Source organism: Ostrea edulis, chromosome 1 (genome assembly GCF_947568905.1).
Source record: "Ostrea edulis chromosome 1, xbOstEdul1.1, whole genome shotgun sequence".
Taxonomy (NCBI): domain Eukaryota; kingdom Metazoa; phylum Mollusca; class Bivalvia; order Ostreida; family Ostreidae; genus Ostrea; species Ostrea edulis.
Genome location: NC_079164.1, coordinates 66,045,085 through 66,057,499, shown reverse-complemented (window position 1 = coordinate 66,057,499; position 12,415 = coordinate 66,045,085). Strand labels below are relative to the sequence as shown.

Here is a 12,415-nt window from a genome sequence, read left to right as displayed (position 1 = left end):
CACACGTTGATGCAGCTGAATTGATAATGTACGCAAGAATCACGTAGAGGGTGATTTAATTTTGAAAGACTACATTTATAATATTTGATTATGGTTCGTATAAAGGACAGATAACTTGAGAATGTACCCAACAAATATAGAGAAAATATTTCAAATTTGCATATGATTATCTTATATTGTACATGTGCATGTATACACTAGCGGTGTACATGTATATAAACTATTATACGTTTCATGTTATAGTCTAATAATTCCAATATCATTTATTACAATTGTTTTGATTGGACAAAAATAAAGCTGAACAAGAGTTTACACATCAATAAATCCGAAAACGCGATGTATTCATACACGCCTGAAAACAAATAACATAGTGCAGGGAAACTATTCAAATTTTTGCAATTGTTAATAAAGTGAACGAATTGGAATTATAAGAATCAAACATTCTTTTTGAGGAATTTATCGATGTGTAAACTCCGGACATTTTACTCACAAACTTAACATAAAAGTGCTTCGCACTTTTATTCAGTTTGTGAGTAAAATGTCCGGAGTTTACACATCGATAAATTCTTCAAAAAGAATGTTTAATCCTATATAATACCATGATAAAGTATTCAATGATAAATTAAGCATAGTCATCGTTGGACTATGTAAGTTTTTATCATTCGAAAGAAATAAAGATCAATACACACGATCAATATTTTCAAAAAACATTTACACATAAATGGAAATATTTCACCAATTTGAAATATTGGTCTTAAACATAAGAGTCGACCGTACGTAAAATGGGCTACGGGTGAATAATTTCGTGAAATCTTTTAAATGAAATTATTTTTATAGGGTCAAATGCTGTATTTCATGCCGATTGTTTGGCTGTTCTTGGCACACTGATTTTGACTACGGTTTACTCCGTTTACCTGATCAAGACATGGGGCTCACGGGGGTGTAACTGGTCGACAGGGAATGCTTACTCCTCCTAGGCATCTGATCCCACCTCTATTATATCCTGGGGTCCGTGTTTGCCCAACTCCTTATTTTGTATTCCTTGTGAGAGTTATGAAATTGGTCACTGTTCGTTATCTCCGCATTTCACCATCTAAAAGCTATCATAAGTGTATATGAGGGCTTCGACATTATTGTGTAATTTAGTAGGTCTTATCTTTAAAAATATTTTAAAGACTCACAGATCAATAATACGATTCCTGTTTAAATTATTGTGTGATGTATGGATTCTCAGATGCATTCAATTGTGAAGAGTTACACGTATCATAACGTCAACGATGTCAATGTGGTTAGCCAAAACAATGTACATGTACATTGTAGAGCTCTACAATGTAGTCTGCAGATAAATACCTTTGTAGATTTATTTGGGCAAGTTTGAATATAAAGATACAATATTAATAGTGAATAGTTAGCATCTTCGCAAGACAAGGGTGTTCCGTTCACTCCGCTCCCCACGTAATGATAGTGAGGATCATCATTCTGTGCCATGGCCTACATTTTTACAGTTACTCTCCTTACACCGGAAGTTTGGAGCGTGCTTACGATTGCGGACCTAAGCTTCACATTAATAGTGTTAACAAATAGTGTATAGTAAAGCTTACGTTACCAATTTTTTTATTATGCTGAGTTTAAACGGGTTGTATTATATTTTCGACAAAAACAAGGTGTAATATTTTCGACTTTATGGAGAAAACTTAAAATATGTACGTCGTCAAATTGTAGAGTTTGGAAAGGGGGAGGGAATGTTTTAGGCGTATTTGACGCGTATTTCTGTCCAAGTTATAATGCAATTAATACCAAGAATTTCAATAGTAATTTGTTTTAAAAACAACAGATACCTAGAATTAAAAGCACAATAAAAGCATGTGTTATAATCCGGCACGCAGCATCGTTTAAAGGGGTGGGGGATTTAAGTTGACTTCATAATTCTTGACAAGTAAATTTAAAAATAATTAAAAGAGGGAAGGCGGCCAGGGTTAATCTTTGTTCCATTCATCGGTTCATTTTTACATTTCCATTACCATTCACAATGCTGGATTTGTTTTTAAAAGAGGGGAGGGGGGGGCTATCTATAGATCGATCTCTGCACGTAAAAATATCTAACTTTGCATGTAATAATAAGGGGGCTGACCCATTGTTGCTACGTGACTGATAATTGTTTTTGTGCTCATTTGAGTAATTCAGAGGCATAATATAAGTAACTGAAGTGTAAGAAGAGCTTATATATTGATACAAATTAATCACGAAGAATTGCTGATATACTAAAGACATCTTGATTGATTTTGATCTAAAGAAGTCGAGGACTAGTTAATATTTACATACTTTTGTTACATCATGACCATACATTGCTTGTGAGAAAACATATACTAGTAAATGTAATCAGTGACTAAAATATTATTGTTCAGTCATACTATCTTTAAGGCATTCCACTTGATTCTTAGAAAAATTCCTTAACTGGCAAGTGATTTAATACAATCAAAAATTGTAAATTTTCTATTCATTCCTTATATGACATCGTCTACTGAGGACCTCAGTGTTCTGCGCGCCCTCTGTAATCAGGGGGAAATAACTCACATAGCATTGCGAAAAATGCAGCCCATTATAAACCTCCCGAATTTTATTGAGGATACATGTGCTTAATGCTTCCGAAAATCCATGTTCATCTCCATAGAAAAAGTAATTCAGTCTTCAGAAAAATAATTAAATATTGGAGAAAGGTCATTCAAAGACTTGAAAGGTGCAGAAATGACCATACAGGAGCGTGTGGTAATACAGTCAAAGTACGTTTGTTACAGAAATGATCATGTGGTTCTTTGTTTTGTAATTTGATTGTGAAATGCAATAAGAGTCGGAAAAGATATCCCCTTTTTTATAATAGTAAATGTTTTAAGAAGAAGCAGAGGAATTACGCACAGAAAACCTAATAATGGCCGAGTGGAATGGAATTAGGAAAGACGAAAGTCAGTAGTTTGTGACACTAGAAAACGATATTGATTGTAGTGTTTACTGCAGTACCCTAGCTCTAATGGCTCTTTTATGAGTTGGCTTGTAATTATCTCTTGATGTTGATCATTTTCTATCATCAATTGCACATGTCCATTCCGGTGAAAAATAAAACCACCCCAATGGACAATGTGAAGACACCTTCGTTCCTATTTAGATAGAGGAAAGATGGGATGGAAATTCACCTGACTCGATATTGATATATTTCACGTACGGATTATGAAATGAATATTGGAGAAGAATAGTGAAGCAATTTTATATTTTTAATATTGGAGAAGAATAGTGAAGCAAATTTAGATTTTTAATACTGTCGTTTATTTCAAAGAAAATAAAGTGGACCGATGTAACTTCTAACTTTCAAGGAATTTTAAAAACAATTTTAAGTAGCAAACACGAACGATTTGGAAAGGTATGCACAAGTTTTAAATTTGTAATACATAAATAACAAAGCGCTCTATGACAAGTACGGTGTAAATAACTAAACAATATATCTGTCAATAATTACATCATGCTGTCTTTATAAAATCAAATTTATATACATCAACAAATGATTGATTGAAATACAAATGGACTGGTATCCATCAACATCAATATTAATGTTTTATTCAAACAATTAGTGTCTGACCACATTAGCTTTTCATCGACCTCTCCTTCAGAACAAACACTTGTCTAGTCAGCAACTTTTGTGCGACTGATCTTGAAAAAGAGAAAGATATTTTCCCAGCTCCATTTCACAAGACCAGAAAAGTTCATATTCATCAATACCTATAACCAATTAAGCGGACTTTTTCTGATAGAAATCCAAAGTTCAGTTTATCCTATAGGGGCTACTCAGGTGTGCAGACTCTGGTAATGGAAAATCTTCGAAGAACTCTTTATTCCCAAAAGAATTGTGAAATTAATATTTCTGCATGTGTAGGTGAGAGAAAACTTGAGTAAATCACCACTAGCTGATTTTTCCTTTTATTAATCTAGAAGAGGTTGGTTGGTTGTAAATTGTATATAATCTTTCACTCATATTTAGACGTCACAATTGCCGGTGAAGGACTGCAAAACTATGTTCGGCGTTTATGGCCTTATGAGCAGTGATAGATCTTTATCGTGCCCCACTTGCTGTGAGACGGGGCCTCTGTTTTTGCGGTATCATCCGTTTAATTGAATGCATCTTGTTTAACATCCTTCACGAGAATTTTACACTCATATGGAAACGTCACCAATACCAATAAAGGGCTTCAAATAAAGGCATATTCTTGGCGCTTATGGTCATTAAGTAGTGAGGGTTCTTTAACGTGCCACACCTACTGTGACACGGGACATCCGTTTTTAAGGTAGTCTCCGAGGACCCGTGACATTCACACCTGATGCCGAGCATTTGGTGATGGAACTGTCACTACCTGTTTTAACGACTTAGGTCTGTGTCGTAGCCGGGATTTGAACATGTGGGGCAAATGCTCTACCTCTAAACCACAGTGGCGGTTGGCCTCATCCGAAAGACCGCCCCATTTAGATGTGTCTTACGACAAGGAAGGGGTACTAAGGACCTATTCCAACCCGGATCCCCACGGGATGGCGTACTTCCATAAATTCTATACCGATTGTACCACAACATATACCAGAAGTAGTGTAAATCAAATGTGGATTCCAAAAAACATCTAGTAAATTTGAAATCACAAAGTTTCCCTCAACCCAGCAACTCAAAACGTATGACTTTTCAACACTTTCACGACAAATTAAGACTTTTTGACATCATAGACAGTTGCTTCTTCAATAAAAATGAAAAAAGAAAATATTCAATAGAAATACCTTGTGATCAGCTATTCAAAAACTACATTGTTCAATACCACTTTGATTCTACGCACAAGTAATATTAACAATAATACATATGTAATATCGTTTATTTATACAGGATTGTACTCTGAAGTTGAAATTAAAAAGATGTTGGCGTTCAATGGCAATACATGTATCTTCGTAGTCTTTGGTGATCAGGTCATCGAGCAGTCTGTTGGAATTCTCATGGACACAAATTGCACTCCTTTATTAGCTGACCTGTTTTTATATTCTTACGAGAATTTATTCAAAAGCTTCTACATAAAAAGAAAAAAATTGATTTGCCCTTTAACTCGAAATTCAGATATGTCGACGATGTTTTTATCTATTAGAAATATTCATTTTCATTCATATGCCAATTTTTGATATATCTCAGTGAAATTGAAATAAAAGACACCAGAGTACTCCACATCTGCCTCGTACTTAGATATTTTATTAGACAGAGATGTTAACGGCAAACTATCAACTCAACTTTAGGAAAAACGGGATGACTTCAGCTTCCCCATCGTCAACTTCCAATAATTACAATATATGTAGCAATATTCCAATATTACCTGAATATGGTGTTTATCTCTCGGATGATACGACACGCTAGAGCTTGTTCTGCGTATGATCAGTTTTTAAATTCCTACTGCCAAATAAGTTGATGTTGCAGGGGTTTCAATAGTATCGTCTAACGTCAGCATTTCGGACATTTTATGGTCGCTATAACGATCCAATACAACCAGTCATTGGGTCAAATGCTGTTTACAAGTTTCATACCAATTGTTAGGCAGTTCATTACACACTACCTCTGACTCCGGATTATTCCGTTTACCTGATCAAGATATAGAAATCACTGCGGGTGTGACCAGTCGACAGGGGATGTTTACTCCTAGGCACATGATCCCACCTCTGGTATATCCAGGGGTCCGTGTTTGCCCTACTCTTGATTTTGTATTCTTTATAGGAGTTATAAGATTAATCATTGTTCGTTATATTAACAGTTTTATGGCCATGTTGATAATTGTGCTAAGGTTTCTAACAATATTGATTAAAATATATAGAAAAAATAGAAAATTCAGAATGAGGTTTTACTTTTTCGGCGTATTTTAATACGAGCCAAGATATTGTTAAAGGGATATGAACTGCAGTATTGTCACCAAAATTGAATTCAATGAAAATTACTCTACATTATATATTTCAGTAATAACAATAATTCCAGTATTCAATTATTTCAAACAGTTTTAACCTCAAAGCAAGCATGATTGTGTACGTTTGGTGATTAAATAATTGTCTTGAAAGACTAATTCTTCCCTATATATTTTTTAAAACTAGAAGCGGTTATGAAACGCAGTTTTATTCGGTTTTTCTTGTTTTTGTGGAAAATAAATGTTTTACAAGTGATTAATATATATTCCTATGCCATTGAAATATTTTGAGAAGAAATTTATTGCCATCACTTTCAAAGCTAATACCCCTTTAATTTCATCATTTTAATAACGAATTCCGATATAAGTTAATTTGCACCTTTTACACACACATACATTTGTTGCAACAATGACTTCCCAAGCAAGATTCACTGCTATAACTATCAATACAATTATATATCACACTCAAGATAGGAACTTTTAAATTTGATCCCAGAACACGGAAGTGGCAAAATGTCTAGATTAACCTTTCATTGTACTATGCCTACGAGGTAAAATATAAGGATAACCATAAGATATTAATCCTTCTGGAATCCTTGTACTTTACACGAACATTTTCCACCATTTCTAAATCACATCACTTTGTGTGTTTCAGCTTTGTATTATTAATTCGACCTTTAGATCAGATAATGGCTTTGAACTGAAAGTTCTGGTTATGTTCTTATTGTTTTACGCCTTACTTATTATGATTTATCGTCATGTTCATTTCTCAGTGACGGCTCCTCGACCTGCATTATATTTTCCACTCGGCGTTTGGTTGGTTTGCTCATATGTTGCTTTACGTCTCATTCGAGAATTTCACTCATGTAGAAACGTTACAAGCTTTAGGCGAAGTGCCACAGATTTTGTCCTATACATAGCGCTTGCGGTAGTAGCAGCTGGTTAATTTTGGTCAACCGAGTCACTCGGGTGACCTATTATTTTTGGTCAACGTCACTTGACATCTGTCGTGCGAATTGGATATTTGTAACTTTTTCTTGATGAAAGGTGAAGATAACGAACAGTAATCAAACTCATAACTCCTATAAGCAATACAAAATAAGGAGTTGCAAATGGTGTTTATATCTCTCAATTGATTCGATACGCAAGAAGTTGTTCTACATATGGTCAGTTTTTAAATCGAGACAAGCTACTGACAAACAAGTTGATGGTACAGGGGTTTAACAGTCTCGTTTAAAGACAGTATTTCGAAAACTCTATGGTCGTTATAACAATCTGGTTTGCCAATACAACCTATCAGTGGGTCAAATGCTGTCTGACGTGTTTCATACCACAGGGGCTAAGCCCGTTTTGGGTCCGAACCCTGTGATACCATACATATAGAAAGGGGTCTAACTCTGACCCAGATAAAAAACTAATCACTCGCTTCAAATGCCTAAAAAATCTTAAATTAGGCACGTTATGCGTAATTTTCCGGTCTCCATGCATATATTAATGTTTTAACTACTTGCATGCCAAATTTCAAGTCAAAGGTTTTTAAAATAACAAAGATATACGTCATCGTTCTCTCGATTTCACTTGTTTAATTTTACTAGGACATTTACCGGTCCAGGTCACAGAGTCGTTTCTCGCCTATGACAGCAGCGAAATTCAGACTAGTGTGGAAGATTTCGGACCGGTCAATTAAAATTTCACATCAATTATACGCTACTTACTTCCTCATACCTTAATAAAGTTCTCTATGTTCGCTGTATCTGGGTCGCTTATTTTACAAAACATCAACTCCTGACTCTAACTGCCATTTTGAGAAACGTACTAAAGACCCGAAATATCTAAACTTTAAAGCAGGGGAGAATGGGCAAAAATAATCTAAATGAAATAAACAAAAACAAAAAATTGAGAAAGCCAAAAAATAATGTTCAATTTCCTTCTCTAGGTGCAATATCACAAGAATAATGTTTTGATCAATTTTAAGGTATTTGAGATTTTTAAAAGTCTATCGGGTATTTAGTGCTTTCATTAAAATGGCAGATCTTGTCAACAGTTGATGCTGCTGAGGAAAAATAAGTCGTGTAACGCCTACACGAAGAACATTATCAAAATATGAGGAAGTAAGTAGCGTATAATTAATGTGAAATTTTAATTGACAGGTTCGAAATCTTCCATATTAGTCTGAATTTCTCTGCTGTCATAGGCGAGAAACGACTCCGTGACCTGGACCGGTAAATGTCCTAGTAAAAATAAATAAGTGAAATCGAGAGAACGATGACGTATATCTTTGTTATTGTAAGAACCTGTGACTTGAAATTTGCCATGCAAGTAGTTAAAACATTAATCTATGCAAGGAGATCGGCAAATTACGCATAGCGTACCTAATTTAAGATTTTTTAGGCATTTGAAGTGAGTGGTTAGTTTTTTATCTGGGTCAGAGTTAGACCCCTTTCTATATTTATGGTATCACAGGGTTCGGGCTTAAAACGGGCTTAGCCCCTGTGAGAACTGCCATAAAGCTATTGTAGTATTTTTGTTTAAAATTCGAATATTTTTTCAATAGGAAAGTACTTGTACTGTAAATCTAAAATACACACTATTCTGACGAACAAAACGCGTCACGATTGAACTACATGTAGATAAAATGCAACTTCATCAAAACTGGAACCACGATTTCTGGACCAAAACCAGCAGCGGAGTCATTGCATCGTACTAGCATCTACTTGGAAAATACCCAGATTTAATGTTGCCCATTTCAAAGTATAAAAACAATAGACAACGTCGAGTTTCTAAATCAACACGAAGTGTCAAATTAAAATTACTATTTATAGAAAATAGATGCACTTATTATACTATAAGTGCATATCGCCACGTTTAGTTTGTTTTTCTTTTTATCTAAGCTTGCAAATTGGTTTTACGAATTTCTGTAACAATGATTTATATTTTTGAGCAGATTGTAAATAAGAGATTTCTTTCGTCAAGCTTTTAATGTGTGATCTGTGATTTTGTTTTTATGTGTATCTATTTATTTCCCTAGAACATTTATGCCATGAGTGTTTTAGCTTTTATTTTTGTGACGCTGTTTTAGAGTTCGGGTAGGTACATTTGGAGGACGTGATGTTTGTATGTTTAGTATACTGTAAAGCGCTTTAGCGTACTTTTTAGATAATGTATTTTATTATACTATTAAACTATGATTAGTGCTTGTCAACAAAGTCATGTCAAAGTCTTAATATGATTTCATATCAAGTTATAGGATATATAATACCTGAAGGGAAAGACACTATAATTATTGATATACTATTGGTTGAGCAACTCATGTGATTGAGTTTACATTCCCCTCGATGTGTCTCGGGACGTCGTGTACGGCATCCCCTCGGAGGACCTCGTCTACTTTCCATAAATTCTACATCAAGGTAAACCGTGATTATTGTGACGACACAATACATCCGAGTCCTTGCCCGTAAGTGGATTCTCATACTTTGTAACGCACAGAAGAATTTTTCATACACTAATTTCTTAGACGTTTCATCACCGACCGTGTTAAGTAATCAGCATTCAGGAAGAAAGGAAACATAAATGGTTTTTATGAAAATGTGAAGATAAAGAACAGTGAGTGATCAATCTCATATCTCCTATAAGCAATATAAATAGAGAGTTGAGCAAACACGGATCCCTAGACACACCAGAGTTGGGGTCTGGTACCTAGGAGTGAGCATCCCCTGTCGACCTGGCACGAGACTGTTTGAACCCCTGCACGTACAAGGAATATATATCTAGATTTCCAAGTGTTCTAATCCCTCTAATTTTTGTTTTAAAACTAGGCATATATTCCTTTTTAAGAATTAAAGTCTTCTTGAAGAACGGGCATTGAATTCAATCAATGATATTTTGAAATACACATCGCTATGTATATTTTGTGGGAGACTCACGATCATCAATAATATTGACAACATATGTCACACCTGAAATGAATGCCTTCTTCGGAGCATACTTTTCTGTTATTTGAGATAGCGAATATACAGTAACATCACAGTTAAAGTTCGCGTTGGTGCCAATGCATACAACTAATGGTGAGATATTACGTGCTAGAAAGACATGTATCAACTCTACATTGATATCTCACACATAATTTGTTGTTTACTGTGAACGCAGGGGAAATACATGTATTCACTGAAATATCAGTAATTTTAACACTTTGCCTACAGAAAACCTTTACATAAATACTTGCTTTCATAATAATGACCACACTAACAGCAAATATTGCGTGTGTGGGCTTCACATTACGCCGTGTAGGCATCACAGTATGATGTAAGTAATGAGATGAAGGGAGTGTGTAAAGTTAGGATTTCTCTTCGTAAGCCATATGATCAGAAACCGAAGACTTTGTTACAATGTTTTACTATGTACTCTTCTTTTAAGGAGTGACGCATGACTGAGTGTTCTGTTAATGTGTTGTGTCTTTTTATTAAAGTGCACGCGATTTAATAAGGTAGGCACGCATTTAATTTCCAAATACTATTACTTTGCATTGCTTAAAGGTATATATATATATGTCATATTATATAGTATTTTTTCCCGATTTTGGAAACCAGACCAAAATCTTGCATGCCAGTATGATAAACTTTATGATGGATTATTAGAGGAAGATGACTTCGTTTACAATATGTAGTCGTAAGAAAATGATTTTATGTTAAATACGTGTATGAAATATAACTGCCCGTCATATGTCCATTGCTCAAAATAGTTGTCCCCGCCCCGTTCCCTATCTGACGACCTTTTATCAGTGATCGTGTTATGCCAACATCCTGCAGACCGTCCACGCTTTCGCATCACCATGATCATTTAATTCCTGTATGTAAATTTGGATTGCGACGTCATGTAATCATAAATATTTCGACGTGCGTGGGGAGTTTATCATCCGACTCGGAGATAAATTGCATCATTTGTAAGTGTGTATAACTCATTTCAAATACAAATGTATCTTAGATAGTTATATGTTTATTTCAGGTTAATCGAAGATATGAATGCAACACTCAATACCCAGGAGACTGTAAACAGCAGTGATGCGATTCGTGAAGACGGAGGGCCAATATTGGCGGTTGTGGGAATGTTGTCTTTCTTCAGTGTCATTGGGACAATAGGCAATGCTTTGGTTCTCTATGTCTACACAAGAAAACGCAACAAACTTGCTGCAACAGTTTTTATCATTTCGCTTGCAACTACCGATTTAACAACATGTATTGTCGTCATGCCATATACCATAGTCATCGAATACCTGACGTACTACGTGAAATACGATATATTCTGCAAAATGTATATGTTTTTCATTACTTCCAACGTTCCTTTTGCCGCATTTATTATGGTCGGCATTGCGTTTGATAGATACTTCTGCATTGTACATCCATTTAAGCATCTTATGAATGCACACAGGGCTAAAATTATTACAGCATCTATGGCGGTCCTTGCCTTTTCGCTTGGGATTATAACAGCGTTGAACTACAGTGTTTACGACATTCAAGACTGTGATGAAGGTAATAATACAACCTGCGTAAAATACACGGGTGTTTGTAAACCTTCGGAAATCTTACTTCCACATCTATTCACACTGCATTATCAAAAACTTTACACAGCGCTGTTTTTCTTGGCGCTTGTTGTAGTTATCATATTGTACGGACTGATATACAGATCCGTTTTGATCCGGCGAGCCAAACGAAGACGTCAGAGAAGATCAACTTGTTCTTTACCTCTTACCAAGGAGTCCTGGTTTTCCGATTACAGATCTTCGATGATGTCCAGTTTACGGAAAGATTCGGACGAGAAAACAGAAAAGAACAACATTGAAACTGAGCTCCTTCGACAGCTTACCATTCGTGAAAGGGGACTTGTTGCCAATATTAAGACAGCATTGATGTTATTTGTTGTAACCGCAGTGTTCATCTTAGTTTTCTTACCAGCTTGGTTAATGGCACACCAAATTATTGAGTATAACCGAGTGATATTTTACATGTACTTTGCATATAATGTAGCCAATCCTATAATTTATGCATTTATGAACAAGGCGTTTAGACGCCAGTTAAAAATTGTGTTCAAATGCATGTAATTCCTAATCTATACACCAAATTAAATGTACCAACGCTAACCCTATTTCTTTAGTCTAGTTTTAAGTTTGCTAGTTGTGAACTTGGCCACACTCGGGGTGACCTAATACCCCTAAGTTATTTAGAGGTAACACATTGCAACCGTGTCTTTCAGGGCTGTATTTCATGGTGAAACACTGTAAACGCAATCGCTCAGAAAGGAGGGTGTACGCCTGCTCGTGTTATAAAACTTATGAAATGAAAATTTTGTGGTCTAACTTTCATGTTTGATGTACGAGGGCTGTTCGATATGTGATGTGTATTGTACCACATCGCGATAACGCTTTGCACGATTTCGTGGATGACGATACTCTGGAATAGCTC

General features: G+C 35.4%; 1 protein-coding gene across 2 annotated transcripts in view; it reads left to right on the top strand.

The window, feature by feature from the left end:
* The window catches only part of LOC125647036 (cholecystokinin receptor type A-like), a 29,617-nt gene extending 17,518 nt beyond the window's left edge, over positions 1-12,099 (top strand). For both annotated transcript variants that reach the window (XM_048873734.2, XM_056156978.1), the window contains exon 4: positions 10,962-12,099. In XM_048873734.2, the coding sequence (XP_048729691.1) occupies positions 10,975-12,054 (1,080 nt within the window). In that variant the 5' untranslated portion in view covers positions 10,962-10,974 and the 3' untranslated portion in view covers positions 12,055-12,099. The remainder of the gene's footprint in view (positions 1-10,961) is intronic.
* The last annotated feature ends 316 nt before the right edge of the window (positions 12,100-12,415 follow it).